Raw genomic sequence first — 25827 nt, 5'->3', positions numbered from 1 at the left:
GAGGTTCTTTCAAGTAGTTCTTGGTTTTGCCGCTAGATGGCGATTTTACAGGAAGCTTTCTCGCTTTTAGAATTTTTTTGAGCTAAATATATAGTGTTACTTCAGTTAAAAGGTATTTTTAAGGTTATTGTAAGTAGTTCTTGGTTTTGCCGCTAGGTGGTGATTTTAGAAGAAGCTTTCTCGCTTCTAGAAAGTTTTTGTGAGCTAAATATAATGTTATTGATATTTATTGATAAAAATATTAAATTAGATTTTTTTATGGTAATTTTTTTCATGAATAAGCACAAAAAATTAAAATATTAAGTATTTTAAATAGATAAATGAAATAAGGTGTGAATTAATTGGGCCTAAGAAAGAAATTATAAAAAATTACTACATTTAATTAAATTTTGTACAATTTATAAATAATTTACAATTTTTAATTAGAGATAAAATAGTGAAATATGGTCATCTAATTAAATGGATTAGAAAAAAGCAAATTTTTATTAAAAATATTGTGCATAGAAGAGTAAAAAAACTCTGAGGGAAAATGAACTTTTATGAAAATATACGAAAGGTATTATTAATATTGATTGGCAAATAACTTAACATACTGAAATATCGAATGTAAGAGGTTTGTTATATTTTTCAAACAAATTACATATTATTATCAATAATTTCAAAGTGCAGACATACAAAGTTACATAGTTTCTCAAGTTCTTCGTATGCATTAAGAAAATTTGTTCCTTCAATAAAAATGGTTTGTTTGTAATACTTTCTAAGAACACATTGATTTTAGAAAAAAGCTTACTTGAACCGAGACTGTTTTCAAAAAAGATCTGATATGTTTTTTTTTATGTCAAATGAATTAAATTTTTTTTAAGTTCTTCCACAAAAAATTTTTAAATCAAGAACATTTATCTTGAATTGAGCATTTTTTTTAGTAAATTTTTCGATTTTCAATTATTTCTCTATTTTATTATTTTTATTTTAATTTATTTCTCTATTTTTAATTAAATTAATTAAAAAAAAATAATAATAATAATATTATAAGATAAATAGATTGAATGATAATCTCGTTGATCCAAAAAATGAGATTAGACACAAATGTGTATTGAGAAGAAATAATTTGTTAGTCTGCAGAAGTTGAGGCGTGTAACATAATAGGTGAAGAGTAATTTGTAATTGTAGGAATATACATTATCTCTAATCTGAAAGAGAGTGTGAGTACAGTAAATTGTGGAGTATAAGAGACTGAGTCGGAGGTTGGAGGTTGGAGAGGACAAGGGTAAGGGTGAAGTGGGTTTCAAGGGGGTTGACCCTAATCGCGTTAGTTTCCGCGCGTACGACTCTCATTCTCTGATGTTTGGCTGAGTGTGCAGTTTTCTCTGTTTAACTGGCGCCCAACCGAGTGCCGACCGTCTTCGTCCTATCCCGAATCCCTTTTTCGTTGTTTCTATTCTATTCCTCCTCCGGGCCTTCACGGGATCTTGCTCTCTGGTCACGTATCTCCGTAAAACAAAGGAACATAGGAGCAGAGTACCGAGGTATACGTCCCTCAATATTTAATCTCTCATTATTGGCAGGGGTTCTGTGGTCAAGCTTTTCAGACAATTGCCAGTTTTAGTGCCCACTCCAATACTCCCACTTTACAGCAACACAATCTCTCCCTTAAATTCCAGTCTTATTATTCTTCATTCATTTTTCATGGATGATAATTATTTTTTATCATTTTTCATTTTTTACATTTTTTTCTGTTTTAAAATAAACAAAAAGTTTGGAAAATCCAAAAGTGCACGACTCATAATGCTCATTTAATTATGAAATATAAAAAAAAAAAAAAAAACTTAAGTCGTTCAAAATTAATTGCCGAAAAAACAGCTGTAGTAGGAAGGTACTGCACAAGCGCCCCTGGAGGAATAAAATGTACATAATATCTATAGATATAGATATATCACCATCCATGTTAATTTTACATGGATATATATAGATATACAGTCTTGTAGTTTTCGTTTTTTATTAATTGCAATTAAACGACACTGAATTAATTAATCATTCGCATTCAGTGGCCTACAATCGTCGATTAGAATTTTTTTAAAAAAAATTTAACTCAAATAATGGATTTTTTCACAAGTTACAGTGTTTTCGGGTTTCACACATGACGGACAGGAAAATTTTTTGACCTATTTTGGTTTTTTTTTCCAATTCTATTGCAGTAAATCAATTTTTAAAAAGTATGAAATTAATCTCCATTAAATTATCTCGACAATAGTATGCAAAATATCTTGATTCCGTGAACTAACAAGGCTATAATAATAAAAGTAGCCGCCAAAATGAGGCGAAAAAAATTTTTCGATCGTAAAGCACTCTCTGATGCTTCGCATCATGAGTCGTGCAATAATATTAAATTTTATGAAACAAAACTTTTTTTATTAATAATTTTTCTTTTCAATTTTTTTAGTCCGGATTTTTATAAAAATTTCATAAAATAAAAAATTTTGATAATTTTTCTTAATAAATAAATTATCAAAAAAAAATTCTATAAATATAAAAATAAAAAAATGTATGTGCAATTTTTTTAAAATAATTTTTTTACGTACCTAAATTTTTTTTTAAACTAATAAAAATTTGATTTGAGTCAAGAAAAAAAAATTTTGATCTAAAAAATATAATTTTTAAAGAATTAATTTATTTTAAATTTTCTTAAAATAATTTTATTAATTAAAGATTTTTTTTTCTAATTCAAATTAATTTTTTTATCTTTAAAGATTAATATATTATTAAAATAATGTTTTAATAATTTACAATTTATTACTAATAAAAAAATGAATAAATTTCAATTAAACTAAAATTTCCGACAGAGTAAGACTAAAGTTTTGTTTTTTATGCCTTGTCTCGGTTAATTACCCAACAAGAATTCTAATCCGTGGTGATGTTTACCCGTAAATTTACACAACGGATTAATTTAGAGGTTACAAATCTTATTTATGCTTTGGGGGTAACGGCACCATTACCATTATTACCCGAAAGTTCCTCCAAGAGGCAAGAGTTAACAGAAATGAGTAATGAGTAACGAGTAACGAGCCAGCGAGAAGAAATAAAAAGCAATAAAAATTTGGATAGAAAATTATTTTAAAAAATAAAGATTAATTAAAGTTATTCGATGAAAAAAATTTTACCAGTCGGAGCTATGGGACAGAGGGAATAAAAATAAAAATTTCAATAAAGTTGAAACTGTTATACCCGGCAGAAGCAAAAGAGATGAACAACTGCCGGGGATAATGGTTACGAAGTAGTTGGGGTATAACTTAACTCCCTTCTGCCTTCTGCCCTTCATCCTCTATATCTACTTCAGAAACAAGACCTGCTCCCGCCTAAGAGAATTAAATATTCTTTTATCTTCTTCAAGTCGTTTTACGATGTTATATTGTAATATTCCGAGCTGAGAATTTCGCACTGTTAATCAATCAAAAAATCATGAACCGACAAATTAAAAAATATTCACTCTTTAATTTAACTGCTTTTTGTTGAAAGAGAAATTTATTTTTTTTTTAATTAATTGACTGAAAATTATTTTTAATAATAATAAATTGTAGAAATGTTAAATTTTAATTCAAAAATTTTTTTAATTTTTACATTGAAAATTTTCGACATAAAATTAGAAATATTTTTTTTAGCGCTAGATATTTGATTTATTATTTTTTTACAATTATTTTGTTAAAAATTTAATATTGCAAGTGAAAAATTGTCCGTGAAAAATTTTTAATACTTGAAAAAAATTAATTAAATGCAAAAAAACTAAATTTTTTATGTTTTTGTTTTAAAATTTTAATTTAAAAAAAATTTTCTATTAAAAGTTTGAAAAATTATTTTTTTTTTTAATTATTGCTTTTAATTAATTAATTGAAAATTATTTTTAATAATAATAATCTGTAGAAATATTTTTGAGAAATAATAAATTTTATTTTGAAATATTTATAATTTTTATACTTAAAATTTCCAACATAAAATTAGAAATATTTTTTTTTAGCGCTAGATATTTGATTTATTATTTTTTTACAATTATTTTGTTAAAAATTTAATGTTACAAGTGAAAAATTGTCCGTAAAAAATTTTTAATACTTGAAAAAAATTAATTAAATGCAAAAAAACAAAATTTTTTATGTCTTTGTTTTAAAATTTTAATTTAAAAAAAATTTTCTATTAAAAGTTTAAAAAATTATTTTTTTTTTTAATTATTGCTTTTAATTAATTAATTGAAAATTATTTTTAATAATAATAATCTATAGAAATATTTTTTAGAAATATTAAATTTTAATTTTGCAATATTTATAATTTTTATATTTAAAATTTCCGACATAAAATTATAAATATTTTTTTTTAGCGCTAAATATTTGATTAATTATTTTTTTACAGTTATTTTTTTAAAAATTTAATATTGCAAGTGAAAAATTGACCGTAAAAAATTCTTGATACTTGAAAAAAATTAATTAAATGCAAAAAAACGAAATTTTTTTTCGTTTTTTAAAAAAAATTTTTTTTTAGTTATAATTAAAAAAAAAAAATTTTAATTAAAATTTTGAAAAATTATTATAATTTTTTTATTAAATTTACAATTAATTATGAAAAAAAAAATGAAAATAAATGTCATTAATTAAAGACACAATAAAATTTTTTATTATATGTTACTCATAAATAATGCACTGCGCGAATAAAACAACAATGTAATTAGTTAGGAATAAAAATAAAATTTTAATAACACTTTCCGAGAAATAATGATGTAGACTCTACTCGATTTAATTTAATTTATCTACGGATGTAAAGTAATTAAAAAAAAATTTAATTTCAGTAAAATAATTACACATATGGGTAATGTGTACGTAACTATCGGAGTAAACAGTTAGTGCGCACACACTCGGGATCTGGAATATGAATTAAGTTGAATTTAATAATAGTCTGAGCATGTGTCGGCGCACTACTAGCTCAAGCTCGGTAGGGTCCGATATGGAGTCGAGAAAGGCACGAATCTGGTTAATGTCGAACGTAACCACTTAGAGTATTGGTGTTTGATTTATATTTCTCTTGTCAAAGTGTCGTCTGGGGACGTATCAACTACCCAACCCCGACATTATATTTCTATTGTATTTTATATATTTCTTTTATTAACTCGGGTGCTCTCATCTATTCAATTTTGCATTTTGCCCTTTTTGGGAGTGATGTTACAATTATTTGCAGGCATTTTTGTTCAATTGAGACGAAAAATGAAATTTGTAAAAATTATTTGCAACCATTTTTATCAAATTTAAGGTAAAAAAAAATTACGTAATTTGGGAACAATAAATAAAGAAAATTTTGCTTTATTAAATAATGACTTTTGTTAAATTGCACTGTACTTTCCTAAATATTGACGTTTTTAAAGATATAAGCTCATCCCGATGTTACACTTATCAAGAGCTTTCATTTGAGTACCCACATGCATTTTTGATATATTTTTCATACATACATATTTATAATATATATAAAATATATGAAAATTTGATGTGGGTACTCCAATGAAAGGTCCCGATGAGTGTAATGTTGAAATGAGCTTATATCTTCAAAAATATCATTAGTTGACAAAATAGCAAAGTCAATTCTTAATTATTGACATTGTTTAAGATATAAGCTCATTCCGATGTTACACTCATCAAGAGCTTTCATTTGAGTACCGACATGCATTTTTATATATTTTTCATATATACATATTTATAATATATATAAATATATAAAATATATGAAAAATTGATGTGGATATTCAAATGAAAGGTCTCGATGAGTCTAATATCGAAATGAGCTTATATCTTCAAAAATATCATTAGTTGACAAGATAGCAAAGTCAATTCTTAATTATTGACATTTTTTAAGATATAAGCTCATTCCGATGTTACACTCATCAAGAGCTTTCATTTGAGTACCCACATGCATTTTTGATATATTTTTCATATATACATATATATAATATATATAAATATATGAAAAATTGATATGGGTACTCAAATGAGAGGTCTCGATGAGTGTAACATCAGGATGAGCTTACATCTTTAAAAATGTCAATAGTTCACAAGATACAAAATAATTTCTTAATTATATATCTAGAGATTTCCGAATGCAGCCTAAATATTTATCATAATAAATTGAATATCGGTGAGAATGATATGAAACCTTTAAACGGTACAAATTCAAGTTAAGACCTTTGCAATGACACTAAATTTCACTAAAAAGACCGATTTTATCATATGACTAACCTGGAGACAAAATTTTTCTTATTCTCTTAATAATTTAGATTATTTACAAGCTTTTTTATTTAATTTGGATAAAAAATAAAAATTAATTGCAATTATTTTTGTCAAAATTTAGGTAAAAAAAATTTTTAATAATTATTTATAAACATTTTTTGATTAATTTAGATAAAAAGAAAAATTATTTGCAACCATTTTGGTTAAAATTCCGATAAAAAAAATTATTAAAATTATTTACAAGGATATTTATTCAATATAGATAAAAAATAAAAATTAATTACAATTATTTTTGTCAAAATTGAGATAAAAAAAATTATTTACAAGCATTTTTGTCAAATTTAAATAAATATTGATTTAAAACAAAAATAATTACAACGTAAATAATAAAGACGTTTACTTAAAAAAAATTAGACCATAAACCCGAGTTATATTTATCTGGATATAAAAACAATCCTTTATATTTTCTTCTACACTAAGCCGTTCTAAAATCCCAAGATACTAAATAAATGTTTTACCCATGGGTAACACCGCAAGTTGCCCCTATCCCAGTTCGTATGCAGCAAGTGCAGCGACTCCCAATCTTTTTATTTTTTCCCTTTTTTTCCCCAACCACCCTTGCCTCGAGATACAAATGTACTTGCTATACGTGGATCGGTTTTCCAGGACTTAAACTTGGTTGTCTCTGAATTTTGCAAAGCGGGTTGACCGTTCTTGCTTCTTGCTTGGCTTCTTGGGTTCTACCGAACCAAAGAAACTTTAAAGTTTGCTTTCACGAATGGAACGAAGAGATTCAGAGCCCGCGGGAATTAAACTTGTCTTTGTCTCCCTTTGTGACGTCTCTTGGTCAGTAATTGACGAGTTAGCCCTGCTAAAGGGATTAAATATTTACTCCTTTACTTATATTACAAATCTTTAGACTTTAGACTCTTAACTTTTAATCGTAAATAATAAACACTTTTGTTAAATTATTTTTTATTTATTCAAACATTTTTTTTTTAAATCTTACAATTTTAACTTTTTAACTTTAAAACACTATAACTCTTTACATAATTGTCCTAGTAACTTCAAACCAGTTACAAAATTTTCTTTAAACCTTTCTTAACATCTCCTAAAAAATTTCATTAATTAATTTTCAAAATTACTGTTCCAAATTTCTAAATATAAATTTCTTAATTTCCCTACAGTGTTAAAAATTTCAATGAAAATTTTAAATTAAGAAGTTTTAAGTTGGAATTTTGAAATAGTAATTTTAAAAATTAATTAGTGAAATTTCCTGGAGACCTTAAGGAAGGTTTAAAGAAAATTTTGCATCCGGTTTGAAGTAAATAGGAAAATTATGTCAAGAGTTATAGTGTTTTAAAGTCAAAAACTCAAAATTAGGGAATTTATGTTTGTAAATTCGGAGTAATAATTATGAAAAATTAATAGTGAAAATTTCAAGAAAAGTATCAAAACATTTTTTTTTAATTATCGAGGAAGGTTTAAAGAAAATTTTGCACCTAGTTTGAAGTCAATAGGACAATTACATTTATAGTTACAGTTTTTTAAAGTCAAAAACTCAAGAAATTTTTATTTGTGGATTTTAAGCAATAATTATGAAAAATTAATAGTGAAAATTATCTGAAATCTAAAAAAAAATATGAAAAAAAATGTATAAAATTGTCAAGGAAGGTTTAAAGAAAATTTTGTACCAAGTTTGAAGTCGCTAGGACAATTAAATTTATAGTTATGGTGTCTTAAAATTGAAATTAAAAAATTAGGGAATTAATGTTAAAAAATTTGAAGAAATAATATTGAAAATTTTCTAGAATTTTTAAGAAAAGTTTTAAAAAAAATTTTTAAATTATCAAGGAAGGTTTAAAGAAAATTTTACACCTAATTTGAAGTCGCTAGGACAGTTAAATTTATAATTACAGTGTCTTAAAGTCAAAAAGTTAAAATTAAGAAATTTATGTTTGTAAATTGGGAGCAACAATTATGAAAAATTAATAGTGAAAATTTCAAGAAAAGTATCAAAAACAATTTTTGGAACTATTAAGGATAAGTTAAAGAAAATTTTGCACCCATTGTGAAGTCGCTAGGACAGTTAAGTCAAGAGTTATAGTGTCTTAAAGTCAAAAACTCAAAATTGAGAAATTTATGTTTAAAAATTTGGAGCAATATAAAAAATTTCTGAAATTTTCAAGGAAGATTTAAAGAAAATTTTACACCTAGTTTAAAGTTGCTAGGACAATTAAATTTATAGTTTCAGTGATAGAAGGATTTGTTTATGTTTAATAAGCTTTATAAACTATTAATAAATAATTTTTTAACATCATAGGATTTAATAAATATTTATTACCAGTTAATGAATTATTTATTAAATGTTAATAAATATTTGTTAACAGTTAAAAAATATTTATTAACAGTTAATAAGTAATTATTAAGTACAGTTTTATTAACTGTTAATAAATATTTATTAATGGCTAATGAATATTTGTTAACTGTTAACAAATATTTATTTAAAATAAAAAGCAAAAATAGCAATTTTTGACACTTTTTATAACTCTAGAGTTGGAATACATGATAATAATTAAATTCACTAAATAAATTCACGTTTTTAATATTTAAAAGTATAAAAGATAATTATGAGCTGTGATAGAATTTAGTATTTTACAATAAACGTTATTATAATGTAATATAATTAATTCAAATAATTTATAAAGATGGATTTTGTTTATAAGCAGTCTTCATATCATATGATATTGCAAGCGAAACAAATTTTCTCAACAAAATATTTATTAACTGTTAATAAATATTTGTCAACTATTAATAAATACTTATTAACTATTAATAAATGTACTTTCCTCCCAAATAAATATTTCTTGAATGTTAAAAAATATTTAATAAATTAAATAATTGTCTTCAAATAAATTCAATTATTAATAGTTAATAAATCCTTCTACCAGTGTACAATATCTTAAATCTTGAAGTCAAAAATTAAAAATAAGTAGATTTTGTAAAAATATTTGATCCCAAATAAAAAAAATTGATGAAAAAACAAAAGTAAAAGACAGGAAGAAAATGAGGTATTAAATTATAGATTAAAGGGAACATATTAGTCCATCCCATTCGAAGCGAAGAATTTTTTAATTTCCCCAAGTGCCTTTTGAGCTGACGTACCAACATATTAGAGAGAATAACACATTACACATAATACCATACGCTGAGTGAACCAAGGTTAAAATGCATCGCTCGTAATAACCGCTTGGAAGCAAACTCACTATCTACCATGTTTAGACTCGTTATTATTGCTATTGCTCGTGCAGTCAGTTCTCAGTTTTAAATGAAAAAATAATTAATTCGCTTGTAAATCGGTACCGATCTGGACGATCACAACTCGAGGATCGTCACAATTGAGATAATATCGGAGTATATGTACGTGAAAAATTGAATAATGATGTTGATGTCCCTGGAGCAGGAAAGGACGGGGAGTGATAGAGGCAGAACGATATTATATTTAATCGGCAGGACAATCACCTGTAACTGAGACTCGTGGCATCCATCACTTGTTCCCACTCCCCTTGGCGCATGGTGGATGGTGGGTCTTGATCAGCGGGTGAAAAACGCCGGCCAATTGATCTGCGACCCCTCGATTAAATTTCACAACAACCCAATCGCCCGTTGTGTAGTTGTGTGTACAAACAGAAAAATACTGGGCGGTTTGGGAACAACAAAGCTGAAGTAAGTGCAGGGGAGCTTTGATGCACTGCTCACACGGTCTATCAACTCTCTGGGGCACATAATTGCTCTGGGGAATTATCTCGTTACAATATATCTACAATACTGTTCTGCACTTTGCTATATTTATATACATTGAACTTACGTTAAAGCAATGAGGTGTCGTGCAGTCAACTGCTATTCATGACAAATAATTCACGTCTGCTATTTCGAAATTATTAAGCCCAATGACAATATTCACTTTACTACCACGCGTAGATCTACACTTTTTAATTCCGCTTATTCATTTTTAATGAACCGATAGAAGATTTTGTAACGCCTGTCAAAAGGTTAAAAACGTTTTTATTCATGCTGGTTTTGGTTTTTTCTTTTATTTGCCAGCAAAAAGACTCTTGTATTATTAATTATTGGTTTAAAAAAATTTTTTAACCAAGAAAATTAACAAAAAAGATCAAAATTACAAAAAAAAATTTACTTTTTCCAAAAGAAAAATTTTTAAATCAATTTTATTTGATTCAAGAATTTTTTGTCTTGATTAAAAACAGTGAAAATCTTCAAAATTATTTTTTTGATTCAAAAATTTATCTATTACATCTAGTTAATTTTTTTTTCAGCGTAATTCTAAGTAAAACTTCGGCTGCCCCATTTTAAAACACACTAACTGACAATTTTAAGATTTTTAAAAATTTGCGCGTCAAATTGATAAAAAATTTGATTTATAAATAGAAAGTACTTAAATGTAAATATTTTTAAGAAAAAATACTTGATATTAAGGTCTAAAAGTTAGATGAAATGCAGTAATACTAGAAAAAAACAGGTATAAAAATTTTGCAGTTACTGCACTGAAAAAAAATTTTTTTCCATCTAGAATACTAAATTTTTTTACTCGAGTTTTCTTGATTTAAAAAAACTGGTTTTCTTAACCTTAAAATACCACGTTTTATTATAAGGCTAGTTTTTTGACAGTCAAAAAACTTTATTCTTATAGTTAAAAAAACTTTCGTATTCTAATCATAAGAGTATCAATTTTTTATCCATAAGAAAAAATTTCCTAGATAGAAAAAAACTTTTTTTTCAGTGTGTGTTTTAAAATTGTGTAGCCGACTTGTCTTAAAGCAAAAAAAAATTTCTTCGCTCAAGAAAATTTACTTTAGTCTTCATAATTATTTTATTTTAGATTTTTTCTCTTATAAGAATTATTAATTAATTCTTAACAACTCTCAAAAATTAGACAGATAAAAAATTATTGAAAATCTTCCAAACTAATTTTTTGTGCAAAAAAATTGGACAAAATGATTAAAATATTTTTTATTTATTTTAAGTGACGCTATTTGCTTTTTTGCTTCTAATAATAAACCCAAAACTTGATATTTTCTTTTAATAATCAATATTTAAAAAATAGTAAAAATAAAAATTTTCTTTTCTGTATATTACACCGAGTCTGTCTGCATTTCTCGGCTCTCCACCCCCGAGTCCCCTCAAAATCCCTCTTGACAAATATAGGTATTCGGAGAGTATTTGGCGGGTCTCCCCGACATGTGCGAACGTAACTAGAAGCAGAAGGAGAGCGAAGGGCGGATAACTCTTTCCGAGGTCGACTTTGGGATCGGGGTGGCTCGTGAATAATTCCTTGACTGGTGAAAACGCCTAAGTGACGCGGGGATTCCTGACACCTAAATTGATTCTCGATCGGGGTCGTAAACCAAATTCAACCATGCGGGGACAATTTCCTTGCATTATTCCTATCAAAGACTTTGAGAGTAAAGAGTGAAGACCCGAATCGGGTTATTTCTCCTTTAAAATTCTAGTCGACTACCTTCACCGAATTCGGCGTCGCCCGACAGCCTTATTGTTAGTAACAGACTTATAGACTTACAGACTTCCCGCCCCATTCTGCGTCCTTCAATCTCTTTCATAAATTATTCTCCCTCATAAGTCGCAGTCGTAAGTTTAAACTTTGTTTTATTTCCGTACTGTCACTCGATCACGTTCAGCCTACCTGCGGGCTGTTTTCATGCGCGGCGGCCATCTTCTCGTGCACCGCCGCGTCAACAAGATGGCGGTCGGTCGGAATTTTGGTGTTTTGAAGGTGGCAATCTATTCAGTGCCACAAATTCTTTAATTGGAGACACTTTATAGAATAAAAAATAAATAAATTTTCGTTAAAATTCAAGTCAAAGTTTTGGACACGAAAAATAATGTTTTTTTTCGTATAATAATACAATTTAAATATTCTTGGAAAGAATTGAAGGAAATAATACACAAAATGGTAATTATTTAAAAGTGAAAGGTGGATATAAAAATAATTGAGCTGACCAACGAGAAAAGTAAAGGGAATAGGGCGTGAAAAAAAAAATAAGAAGAAACATATAAAGTGAGCATATCACTGCCGGAGTAATTTGGTATGTTTAACACTCGACAAATAAATTTCCACTCACGCTCATGTAATTAAGTAACACAAACTTGTCCATCGGTTTAAGTTACTCTCCGTGATGTACAAGCGACAATAAGACTTAGATAATTCACCGAGAGTGAGTGGAAGACCAAAGCAAGAAGAAATAAGAGAGGAAGTAACAAAAAATCTTACCGAGGCAGCAAGAGGAAAGAAGACAAGCGAGAGGAAACTAGATGAAGATGAAAAATAAACCGAAAAAAGTGAGAAATAACAGAGCCAATAAATAATAAAAGGAAAACAGGCGATCGCCTGCAACATTCTCCTCAAATGTTAAATAGGTATCAATTTGATTTCACCCAATCGGCTACAACTGGGGCGTGTCTTCGTAATCTGCGATTGGTTTGGAAAACCGCGGGGGCGTGACTTTGGTCTCACGGGCCACTCGATTACGAGGAATGGAACCGGGTTAGAAGGGATAACCACCTGGTATCACGAGTTCTTCCGAAGCTGTCAGACTGTCGAGGGTCTTCACTCCACCACGACTTTCCGAGCATACCGGTTCACTAACGATTTCTCCGTGATTTGTTTTTTTATTGTTAGTATTCTTCTTCTTCCTCCTCTTTTCAATCTTCTTCTTGTGATTCTTCTTCTTCTTCCTCTTCTTGCTCGGAGCCGTTTACGCAACAAGTTTGTTCGGGTAGTGAGGTGATTAATTGCTAAACAATAAACATCTGATTATCTAAGTGTATTATCGTATCAAAGTGATTGTAATTAACAGCAATTCTTATCATTGTTAATTGAGCATTAACTTAATGTTAATTACACCAATTTTTTATGGACTGCAGTGACTGGTGTGGATATTTTAGTGGTCATTTACAAAACTTGAAGATTAATCTCAAAAATTGTAAATTTGGACTTTAAATTCAATATTAATTATTGAAGTATTAAAAAGTATCAATTTTTGATTTATTAAAGTGAATTTATGACATTTTTTCCCTAATTAATTTTTTAATTAAAGAATTAAAATTATTAAAAGTGTATTTCTTGTTTGCAAGTAAATTGATCAAAAATATTTTTTACTTTCTTGCTTTGAAAATAAATTAATTAATTAAAAGAAGAAACAAATTTTTGGGTAAAAATTTTATCCAATAAAGAAGAAATGGAAGAACATATACTTCTTAAAAGACGCTTTGTAAAAGTTTACAACCCATAAAATGTTAAGGCGAAAAACTAAAGAAGATAACCAGCGGTGTAAAAAACTAAAAATTGCCAATGATTGTGCTCCGTAATTTGAAAAAATAATTATGCAAGAAATATACTTGCTTTGAGATCTCCCGCAAAAGTAGAATAATAATTGATTTAAACGAACACTTTGGTGTAAATGTGCAATATGTTAACAATCTGTAAGAGTATTATGTAAAAGAGTAATAAAATATTAACTGTAAGTGAAACTAAAGAAAATGTCCGACCACGGGGACACGGACATCGACCCCTCGGAAGAAATAAACGTCGACGAGCTGGACTCTCGGAGTTGCAGCCCGAGGAACTACGAGAACAGCGACGACAGGAATATCAATGACGCCCCGTCGGAATGTTCGACGTCGCCGCCCTCGCCGGGGAACACCAAGACCCTGGTCGGGGAGTCGTCTTCGAGGAACCACCCGTTCAGTATAAGTCGTCTTCTGGGGGAGAGCAACGGAAGGGAGATCAATGGGAAGAGTCCTGGCTCGGACCCGGAGAGCGACAAGGAGAGGCGCTGGGTCTGGGACGACGGCAACAGGAACAACGGGACCCTCGAGGACGTCAAAAGGCTCTGGGGCGGAGACCTCGAGGAGAAGATGTCGGAGAAGGATGATGATGACACTGGAAGCACGCCGGAGATGCATCCGGGATCTTCGATTTATCCTGCTGATCTCTTGACGCCGTTGAGACTCTTTCCCGGGGGCTCGGGGCTTATCTACACTGGGGGAAGTGTGATAAGGGTCCCCGCTCATAGACCTCCTGGACCCTCAGGTCCGCACTCGTCTGTTCTTCCGTCCCAGTCGCTGATTCCGCCCTGGAGTCTTCAGGCTCTTCAGCACAGTCAGCAGCAAGCCGCCGCCGCGGGGTTGCATAGGGCTAATATTCTCGCGAATCTTGCTGCTCATCCTCTTCAAGCTCATTCTCATCTTAAGGACCGGCTTGCAGGTAATACTTCTTTTTTTTTTGGAAATTAGGAGATCTCTTTTTTGGTTTGCGTAAATTAAAAATGTTATTATTATCGTCCATAATTATCAATAATTATTTGTATATCAGGAATGTGGACAAGATAGGATCATAATAACAAATTACACTGAGAAAAAAAAATACTTCTATTAAGAAAATTTTCTTGATACAAGAATTTATGTTCTTGAAAATTTTCAAAAATATATAGGGTAGAAGTACCCTTTGTGGCCACTGTACCCTTTATGACCATTTATTGTTCAAATAAACGATATAAATGAATTTATATTAATAAACCATTACAAACTCAATTTGTTTTAAGATAAATTTTTTAAAACTTAACAAAAATATTGTTAGAATATTATAATTTTTTATAAATTAATGCAAATGTTAACTGGCCAAAAACGGTGCTAAGGTGGCCAAAAACGGTACTTCTACCCTATTCTTAGCTCAAGAAATTGTTAAATTGATTGAAATAATTTTTTCTTAATTTAAATAAAGCTATTCTTTTATTTATCTACTATCCAAAGATAAATATTGATGTTCTTCTCTTCAGAAGTTAATAATTAATAATAATAAAATATTTAATCGTCAGCGAGTTTCTTGAACCAAGAAATTGTTAATTGAGTAAAAGTATTTTTTTTTCTCAGTGTACATTATTATTTTTGCGACGTTTCGGTCATTTATTAGACCTTTCTTAGGCATCTGAAAATTACACATGTTAATAACCAATAAAATAATATAACAATTGCTACAATTACAATATTTACCATAATACGAATTCTAACAATCACTATCTTACATTGCACAGTTGCCTTTGTCATATAAATCATCACAAAATTAACAAAATTGATAGATTTATTAATTATTATTATTGATATTTCAAAAATAAAGTAAAACACGACACGTAAATTAAAAAATTGACGAGTTTTATTTTTTTTGAGAAAGAAACACCTTTGGTTTGAAGTTAATTTGAATTTTATTGAAATAATTGATAATTTAGTAAGTTTTTTTGAACATTTCACTTTCAAATGGATTCATTGTTTAAAAAATACATTATTAGAAATTTTATTTATTTATTTATTGATATTAAATGCCAAGAGAAGGTCGAATGGCAAGATATTAAATACAGAAAGATTTTGTGTACAAACTGTAGATATACACAATAATACAATAAAAAATATTTATAATTATTAAATATAAACCATAATAAAAAGAAGAGTAAAAATAATCAACAAATATTAATTATTTATGCATAATTAATTTTCTCACTTAGATATTTACAATGAATTAGATTCATAATAATAATAAATAATATATAAAGAGATTTAATTTTTTTTTGTAAAAAGTATGATAGATAGATAATTTTTGAAAAGCTTATTTATATCAAATTTGCACAGAAAAAAAAATTGCCTGCACCAAGAAAATTTTAAGGGAGACAAAAATTATTTTGGAGCAAGAAGAAGTTTTCTTGACTGAAGAAACTTTGACTTCATTCAAGAAATTTTCAATCTTTCTTAATATTTTCTTGAGCTAAGAAAATTTACCCTACAGTAAAGAATTTTTTTTTTCAGTATACATTTATTGTTCTAAATTTTATTAAAATTTTTAAAAAATTGAATAGTTTATCATAAGATATTAAATTACGTTTCTTTAATTCATTTTTGATCACTTTCTGTTTCTTTCATATGTCTAGAGTATTAGATTTTTTGTAAAACTTCCATTAATTAGCTTGTTACTATGAATATTGATCAAAAATTTGTTTTTATTAAAAAAGAAACGTTTGATATTTTTAAAAAACCTTTAAAAGGTTCAAATTAAGTATACGATCTAAAATATGATAAATAATACTCAAATATCAACACGAAATTCCAGTGTTTCATTCTAAAAGTCTTTAACTATATAATAATGCTACCTGTTTTTTTTCTTTGTGGTATTGTTGCATTTTTCAACGCTTTAAAGAAATAATCTGATGATTCTTCAAAAATTCTTTTCATCACTATATTTTCTGCCAAATTTTATGAAGAAAATAATTTGTCATCTGTAAAATTTTCCGAATTTTCGACAAGAATTCCTTTTAAATTAAAACTTTCTCAGAAGAAAAACAATTTTCTCAAAATTTCAAGGTGTCGTAACCCCAGAGTGCAATTACTCTTCCAAACGCAACATTGTGCGTTAGTATTTCATAAGAAATATTTAACGAAACAAAAAATAAATATTTCTTCGGCAGGTAATCTAAGATTTGAACATGCATATGTATACAAACAGGTCCGATAACAAATATACGAATAAGACTAAAAAAAAACAAAGCAAAACAAAAATAAAGGTTTAGTTCTGCACATATGTAGATGTATGTATGTGCTAACAAACTTACATATATATATATATATATATATATAATATATCTAGAAAAATATATTTGTGTGGCACGGCAGATGCCTCCGGCCGGGGATAACCGGGTACCGGGAAGCTAAGAAAAAGAAATAATAAAACAAAAAGGCATCGCGTGACCAAAACCTGAAACAGCAGAAAACAGTATAAGCAGAATCATCCGTACTGCAACTGCTCTCTACATAATGCCAATACCAAGATGAAAAGATGAAATGCCTGATGGATGCCGACTAAAAACTAAATGCAAAACCTCATTCTTATTTTTCTCATGAGTATTCTCATTCCCATTCGTAAATATTCCTGTTAAATTTAATTGTATGTGTCTTTTAGTTATTTCCTTTTCCTAGGGCTTCACACGAGACGAGAGTAGGCGAGAGTATCAAAAATCTCGTCTCGGTCTCGTCAATTCCGAAAAAATTAAGTCTCGGTCTCGTCTCGTTACCAGTTGTCTCGTCTCGTCTCGCTTAGTTCTAAATGTTAAGAATTTTCTATTAAGTTTTTCTATTATATATACTCCCACAGATGTCTACAATAATTGTTTATATATTTACTACAAAAAATACAGGAAAAAACAAAAAATTCCTCCATAGAATCTGCAGATGTCCAAATAGAGATTTCATTTTCAAAACATCGAGATTTAATGGCAATAAAAGTTGTCCGTTAAGTACTGAATTAATAATGAGATTAGTTTTTATATTTGTAAATTCTATTTTTTCTTGAAATATAACGTTAATTATCGCAAATTTGTAACAACTATAATAATTAATATTCTTTTGAAATATTATATCATATTATAAAATATCATATAATATTATAAAATAATAATATTACACTGATAGAAGGATTTGTTTATAGTTAAAAAGATTTTTTAATATTTAACAAATCATTTATTAGAAGCCATTTGTTAGTTCTTAACAAATATTTCTTAGTATTTAAAAAGATTTATTAATATTTAATAAATGAATATCAGATTTATTAAATGCAAACAAATCATTTTAAATACTAAGAAATATTTGTTTAATACTAAAAAGTGGTCTCTAATAAATGATTTGTTAAATATTAACAAATATTATTTAATACAAATAAATCCTTCTATCAGTGTATAAAATAATAAAGAGAACGAGTTGCAGTAAAAATATGAAAAAATCATACTCGGCTAAGGATGCCATGATGTTTTGTATTGACAAAGTACGATATAGAATATAAATATTAATACGTATACTTCAAAAATTAGAGTTTCAACTTTGAGTTTTTTTTTTTTTTTAAAGTTACAAAAAACTTTTTCACAGACGGTTTCCAGATTTTATAGTTTATAAAATTTATTGTTCTCTATGTGGATCTTTTCTAATTTTTCTAATAAAAACTTCACAAAAAAAATTTTACGAGACCAAGAACGAGACTCTCGGGTTGCGCTATATGTGGTCTCGGTATCGCCGATAATATTTTCAAAAACGTCTCGTGTGAAGCCCTACCTTTTCCCTTATATTAGTGTTTCTCTTTCTGTTTCTATTTCTGCCTTTGTTCATCCACAAAAATCGAACAACTTCAAATAAGCCCGATCCTAAAACAGAACCAAACACGTAAAAAAAGATAATCACAATAACAGTAGTTTGAATTAACAGCCCCGATTTGAGAAATAGTTTAATGCATACTCACAAGTGTCGATTTCTGCGTGCAATTCAACTTTTATATTGTTATTAGTTACTCCGAAGACCATATGAAGAAAATGAATAATTTAATGTGCGAAGGAAAACTGCGCGTGTGAAATTCACTGCGTAAACGCACTGCATATTTTCCATTTCATGTTATATTAATCATAATATATAAACATAAACGGAATGAGTCTTTAAATAAGACGCCTTTATTGTGCCTGTGCCGACTCTTGATGTTGAAAGTATTATATCCAGTTTGTGAGCTGTGTGCGTGTAGTGTGTTCGGTGTATTACGGTAGTCGCACACCCGAGAACTTTAATTATATAGTTGCTACTACAAACTAATCATTTATCTCATGTATAGTCCGTTGGATTTTATCGATCAAATCTCTCTTGGGTCTCAGTTTTTTTCTCTAATCAGTTTTGCTGTCTTTTTTTAACGTTTAATTAGCCGATACCGATAGAGGAAGAATTTTTAGATGGAAATACTTTTTATTCAAGCCTAATAAACCCATTTGGTTACGGCTCTTGATTAGATACTTTTGTGAGTAATTTATTTAAGTGCTGCATGAAAATTTTGGATGCAAAATTTTTTAAATTATTGGTAAACATTTTCAAGTGGAGTCAACCATTTTTATTTATTAAATTCTAATTAATTTTCTTAAACTAATGTTATTTAATTTTAAATAAATTCTATTGATGTATATTGCCGATAATAAATTGAAGCAAAAAAATATTTTTCAAAAATTGCACTTGAAGTTTTTTACAAGTGAAATTTTTTCGATAAAAAAATTACTAAATTTTGGACGAAATTTCTATTTGATTTTATTGATATATTTTTTATTTTGAAAAATACATAAAAAAAATTGGACAATTTAAAATAAAAAGTTGATTATCACAATTTAAACAAATTTTTTTTTTAATTTATAAATTTTTTAGAAAATTGTGATATTCATTTTTTTTATGTATTTTTCAAAAAAATATATCAAATAAAATTTAAAATAAAAATTTTATCCAAAAACATGAGCCAAAATTTTTTCCAACTTTTGAAAGCAAAAATCTATCAAAATCTTTATTTTTTCCTTTCACGTGAATTTTTTATTATAAATGCGTCGTAAAAACAAGCAGAATAAAAAAAAAATTTTGAAAGTATTAATTTTTCACTTGTAAATAATTACTAAATTATTTTAATTAATTCTTTTTTAAAATTGTACCTTTTTACAGTCAGAAACTGTAATTTTTACAATATTGTGATAAAAGTAAAACATTTGATTTGAAAAATATAAAAAAATTTTTTACACACCCCAAAAGGTTCAATTTTGAATAAAAACAAGTCCAATGTATAACAGAATGAAAATCCTAATAAATAAAGAAAATCATTACGTGATAAATAGTTTATTGAGCGCGTGTGAAACAGTGGCTGTAAATAAACTATTCAGAGGTTAGGTGTGTAATATATTGGCAGAGAGAGCGTAATTGCCGATGGTTAATCGGGTTATTTTGTCATCAGCATCAGCTAAATTCGCGAGTGCGACTGAAACTATATAATACCTATATCCTATATTATTCGGGTGGTTGCTGACGAGCGAAATTTCGATGGGATGAGGTGTAATCAATTTCAGTGTGATTATAATTCTGGGCAGCAATGAGGCGGGTGTTGACTGATGACATTAGCGTTCTCTGTTTTTGATTTCAGTTATATTATATTACGAGAAGTTGGCAACAGTGAAAGTGCGCGCGCATCTATCATCACTTTCGAAGAATTAGCTCTTCTCATATAAATTATATCATGCTTACATTTACGTAAAAGTACAGATCTACATCACATATAACTATCATTATGATTATCGTTATATACAAAGTATATAAAGAGCGAAAATAAACGCGAACTGCAAGAAAGATAGGTACATTATTAATCGAAGTGAGTTTAATTTTGGTGCAGTTCATCAGCCGAGTAAGAGTTCGTTGGCAGAATTATCCATTGCATAAATTCGGAAATATGTTAAAATATTGATACATATCCATAAATCGGTCGGCTCCGACCGAAAATCTAAATAAAATAAAAATAAATAAACTGAGAGGAGTTATTTCGGTTTTATGTTCATACCATCCAATAAAACGGGGAATGTACATGCAGATCGAACTTTTTTACTGTAAATATACGAGAAATCACTTGACGCCGAAAATGTCCCCAGGGAGGTAACCAATGACCCCGTAAAAGTATTGCCACTCGTTTTTTTCCGATTCGCCAGCATTAAATGAAACCAATTCGGTCTATACTTACCCCTACGGGATCTGCTCTGTCTACATATTATTTGCGATTTCCCCAATCCCTCGAGAAATCGCGGGATTTGCACCGGGATCTGCGGGCAAACGTCACTGCTAATTTAGCTCAAGTCTTTTTGCCGAGTTTCTTCTCCTACGGATATAGAACCGCGATCAATAGTCGATAAATGTGGCCTGGAAAATGCTATTGCGCTTCAGTGTCAATTTTCTGGTGTAAAAAGCTTCCGAAGATCACGTAGAATAATTTTGAAAAATTTCAACCGCAAAATGCAGCTAGAAATGCGAAAAAGCTTCTGCGCATGCGCGAAAACTGTTCCAAATGTTCCAGTGGCTGTTCTACGGTTTCTATTAGGAACTTCGACTCGGGGAAAAAAAATAATTACCTTCTAAACCATAAACTCTTTTAAAAATAAAACTCTTTTCCGAAGAAACATCAAACAATTCTAATAAATACTAATTAAGTGCCTTTGTTGTTTGTAATTGCAGTAATTATTAACCCGTCTCTTGACAATATCGTTTTTCCGCAAAAATACGAGTCAAGTGCCCGTAAAACATCGCAATATCCTGTTTGGTGATTAATACACAAGTATAAAGTTTATTTACTAAGTACGCAAAGTTCCCATCGGTTAGCATTTGCAATGTTCTGTTTTTTCAATACCTTCAGAACATGATAATCGCTTACCTGAGGCGTATTGGGTATGAATAACATGTTGATATAACTTGTTGAACGCAATGTTAACTCTATAGTTAACAGTTGAAATATATTGTGTGTATAATCTAGAATATAACATAAAGTAACACCGTGGTCTTGGTATGCAATTCGCATTCACCGAAGCGTGCGCATTGACTCACCTTTTTCTTCGTAACAAACTATGCGCTTAACAAGTAAAACACAAATGCAATTTAACAAAATACACAGTGTGTACTTGCCTCGTGCAAACGTCCATACATCTCCATGCTACAAAGTAAAGTAAATTAGACCTTTTTTATAATTTTTTTCGTAGAATCAATAAAGACAGGAAAATACCCAGTGAGCGTATTATGCATTGCATACAGCAATAGTAATTGTAGCTCATGCATATGTCTTACGATCCAGATAGGATAAAAATTCAATTTGTGCTTTATGGAGCCTTTAGAAATTACCTATTTGTTGGGTTAGTTGAAAAAAAAAAAAAAGGATTTAATAGTAATAATAGAGTACAATATAGAAATTGATAATTAAGCTGCATATCAACCATAAAAAATTAATCTATATTTTTAAGAGAGTAAGCAAAATTTTGTGGCGAATGTATTTATATGATAAAATGGGTTTTTATGGTTAAATTTAGTATCGTTGGAAAAGTCTTGACCTGGAATTGTGCCTTTTCAAGGTTTCATATCATTTTCACCGATAGTCAATTTATAATGATAAATATTTAGGCTGCAGTCGAAAATGCTTTATCTCTATATACATAATTAAGAAATGACCTTGTATCTTGAGAAATATTGACGTTTTTAAAAATATAAGCTCATCCCGATGTTACACTCATCAAGACCTTTCATTTGAGTACCCACATCAATTTTTCATATATTTATATATGTCGTAGTCTTTTCGCAAAATTCGTCATTCCATGAAAAACCTAGGCACTTCCAGAAACGCCGACATTTTGTGAAAAATTATAATTTTCATCAAATGACCACTCGACTCTGGCATATCGTGGTTAAATCAAGTTACACAATCGGGCGCAGTTTATAGTTTGATGTTTCGTGTAATGCCTGTAAAGCGTCAAATGTAATGTAAATAAAAAATACATCAATTAAAAGACAACTTTTGAACTTCCCGCTAAGAAAATGGAAAATTTTCAAAAGTTGGGAAGTTATTAGTTTCACCCCGTTTTTCGGAAATCGAGTTTTCAACGGATGTTGACGTTCTGGGGTCCTAGGAAGCTTCCTATTTTATTTTACTTATTAGCAAATGGTCCACAATATATCATATTTTAAATATGAGCTCAATCGGTTGATTAGTTTAGAAATTACAGCATTTAAAAATTTTTAAATTTCATACTCCCACTACTTCTTCAAATTACTTTCGAACGCGTCGAGATATTCACTTTTTGTATAATGCATCTGAAAGCTGAGAAATTAAACTTCAAATTACATGTTTTTCTAAATGAAAAAATTTTTATTTTAACGATCATTTTTAAGAAATTTTACTTTTGCAGTCATTTCCCCCACAGAAATGAAATAAAATGAAATCTACTTCCATTTCGGATGCCGAATGGCCTTTTTTATTTATTAATTTAACAAATACTTGATTACATTTGAATTATTGCACGAGCTAGTTTTTTCGTGAAAAATACACGTGTATAATCTGTCAGATAACGTATATTATGATTTATCATCAAGCGCCAACGTCGAGTGGTCATTTCACGAAATACCTAGGCGGGAAATGCAATTTAAAAATTTTTCACAAAACGTCGACGTTTCTAGAAGTGCTTAGGCTTTTCATGGAATGACGAATTTTGCGAAAAGACTACGACATATATATTATATATATAAATATATAAAAAATATATAAAAATGCATGTGGGTACTCAAATGGAAGCTCTTGATGAGTGTAACTTCAGGATGAGCTTATATCTTATAAAAGGTCAATAATTAAGAACTGACTTTGCTATCTTGTCAAATAATGATATTTTTGAAGATATAAGCTCATTCTAATGTTACACTCATCAAGACCTTTTATTTGAGTACCCACATCAATTTTTCATATATTTTATATATTTATATATATGAATATATGAAAAATATATAAAAACGCATGTGGGTACTCAAATAAAAGCTCTTGATGAGTGTGACATCAAAATGAGCTTATATCTTTAAAAATGTCAACACGGAAAAAAGTAAACTGTAATAAATAACAGTCGATTTATAATAAGTAATGATCAACTGCTAAAAATTACTATTTCAAACAGTAAAATCGTGATTTTAATAATCACTGTGTAATATTTATCATTTAAACGCTACAATTTATTCTTTAAATGGAAGAAAATACTATTTCAAACAGTAATATTCGCTATGTAAATGTCTAAAATGTTAAAGTAAATTTCTAATACAAGCAACGTCAATATTTACAAAGTAAAATGGTAAATTTTAAACGCAATGCTAAAAATCAAACTGTAATTATTAACTTGTTTGGACTGGTAAAATGTATATTTTAAAAGTATAATTTTTACTGTTTCAAATGCTAAATTCTCCCTGAGTGAGACCCCCTTCTCTTTCATCTGAGTTCCCCTTCTCCTCATAATATCTACTATATATTGAAATGACAATTTTTACTGTTTGAAACTGTAATTTTTTAAGATAAAAGAGTCGTTATTTACTATAGTGACTGCTACTAATCACTTATTTTGGATATTAAATTATAAATTGTGGGTTTTATACTTTCTACATCAAGTTCTGTAATATTTATAGTTTTGCCACCCCGATGTCCGCTTTACTGTTTGAAACTATAAAAATTAACTGGAATCCGAGTGAATATTACAGTTTACTTTTTTCCGTGAATAGTTAAAAAAGTAAAGTGCAATTTAACAAAAATCATATTCAATAAAGCAAAATTTTATTTATTTATAGTTCATATAGTGACTGCAAGGTTACTAGTGTTGTGTCTTAAAGACGCAAGACACAATAAAATTGATAAAAACATTTTTTGTAGAAAATTAAATTTTCCATCAAAAAGTACTCACCTTTTTTTCGTATCTTCAATAGTCAGCCTGAAATTTGAATTTCAAATAAGAAAGTAAAGAATTTATATTAAAATTGAATTTTCAAAAATATAGTAATAAAATAATAATAATAATGAATAGAATGGGACATAGCTGTAGTGATTTGTCAGTCTGGAACAGACCAGTAAAAGTGAATGAGAAATAAAGTGGCAATATTTTATCAAGTTATCATTACGGCTGTTATTGGATATGCGCAACCGAAGTTAATAAAGATAAATAATATAAAGAAATAAAAGTAGTGTGCCAGTGGTACGAAAGGAGAAAAATATAAGTTATGAAGTTTACGATATAATACTGTGCCAATGGATCCTCAAGTTAACTCTTAATATAAAAGAAAAGAAAACAATTTACTTTGAAGGCCACAATCTCCATTACCGTCAGCTGAACGTGAGCCAAGAAATAATGACTTTCGCTTGGGCCCTGTCGCAGCAGCTACTAGTCTACAGATTAACAGGGATTGCGTAATTCGAATCTGCCGACCTGACTCACTTTGTTCAATTGCAGGTAAGGATTCAGCTCACCGCCACCACCGACAAAGGTTATGTCTCAAGCTCACTGGGTCACGAGAATTCCGCGGATCTGGATCGCGGTTTAATCCGCGTTATTATCATACATGTAACATGTGATGCTGTTAAACCATTTTCAACCATAATAATGATCATAATTCATAATGGTTGATGGTTAATAAGTGCAGTACTTCATTTTTCTATTACTGAAAGTCATTTCGTTCAAGGATTCGAAATTTAATGTAATGTAAATGTTGTATGTTGTTATTTTATGAATTATGAATTATAACTGAGGAACAAATCTTGAAGAAAGAGAGAGTATTATGTATTTTGTAATATTATTCACAATCTTAATATAAATCCACTGTATGTATACAAATAATGGCACATACCGTGGGCCAGCCATTTTGCAGCGCCTGGCCATCTTGTTTTTCGACAGAATATTTCTTCATAGTTAAATATTTCTTCCATAGCTAAATTTACAAGATTGTAAATATATGCAGATTGCATTTGTTTAAAATTCAATTCCACCGGCAGAATTGCTCCATTTATCTGTCGGTCTAATCTAATATTATATAGTTTTTGTCGGGGAATATCTGAAGAGGAATATACTTACCTGAGTTTGAGTTTATGACAAGTTTGCCAGGATACGGG

The 25827-nt window shown here is 28.7% G+C and overlaps 1 protein-coding gene across 2 annotated transcripts in view; it reads left to right on the top strand.

The window, feature by feature from the left end:
• Positions 1–13420: 13420 nt before the first annotated feature.
• LOC123267519 (hematopoietically-expressed homeobox protein HHEX) overlaps positions 13421–25827 on the top strand; it is a 32854-nt gene continuing 20447 nt past the window's right edge. Inside the window, exon 1 of one of the 2 annotated variants that reach the window (XM_044732192.1) lies at positions 13421–14559. In XM_044732192.1, coding sequence (XP_044588127.1) covers positions 13833–14559 — 727 coding nt within the window. In that variant the 5' untranslated portion in view covers positions 13421–13832. The remainder of the gene's footprint in view (positions 14560–25827) is intronic. The other variant, XM_044732184.1, reaches the window with a different exon arrangement.

Source organism: Cotesia glomerata, linkage group LG1 (genome assembly GCF_020080835.1).
Source record: "Cotesia glomerata isolate CgM1 linkage group LG1, MPM_Cglom_v2.3, whole genome shotgun sequence".
Classification (NCBI taxonomy): domain Eukaryota; kingdom Metazoa; phylum Arthropoda; class Insecta; order Hymenoptera; family Braconidae; genus Cotesia; species Cotesia glomerata.
Note: the sequence above shows the minus strand (reverse complement) of the source record. Positions and strands in the feature narration are given on the sequence as shown.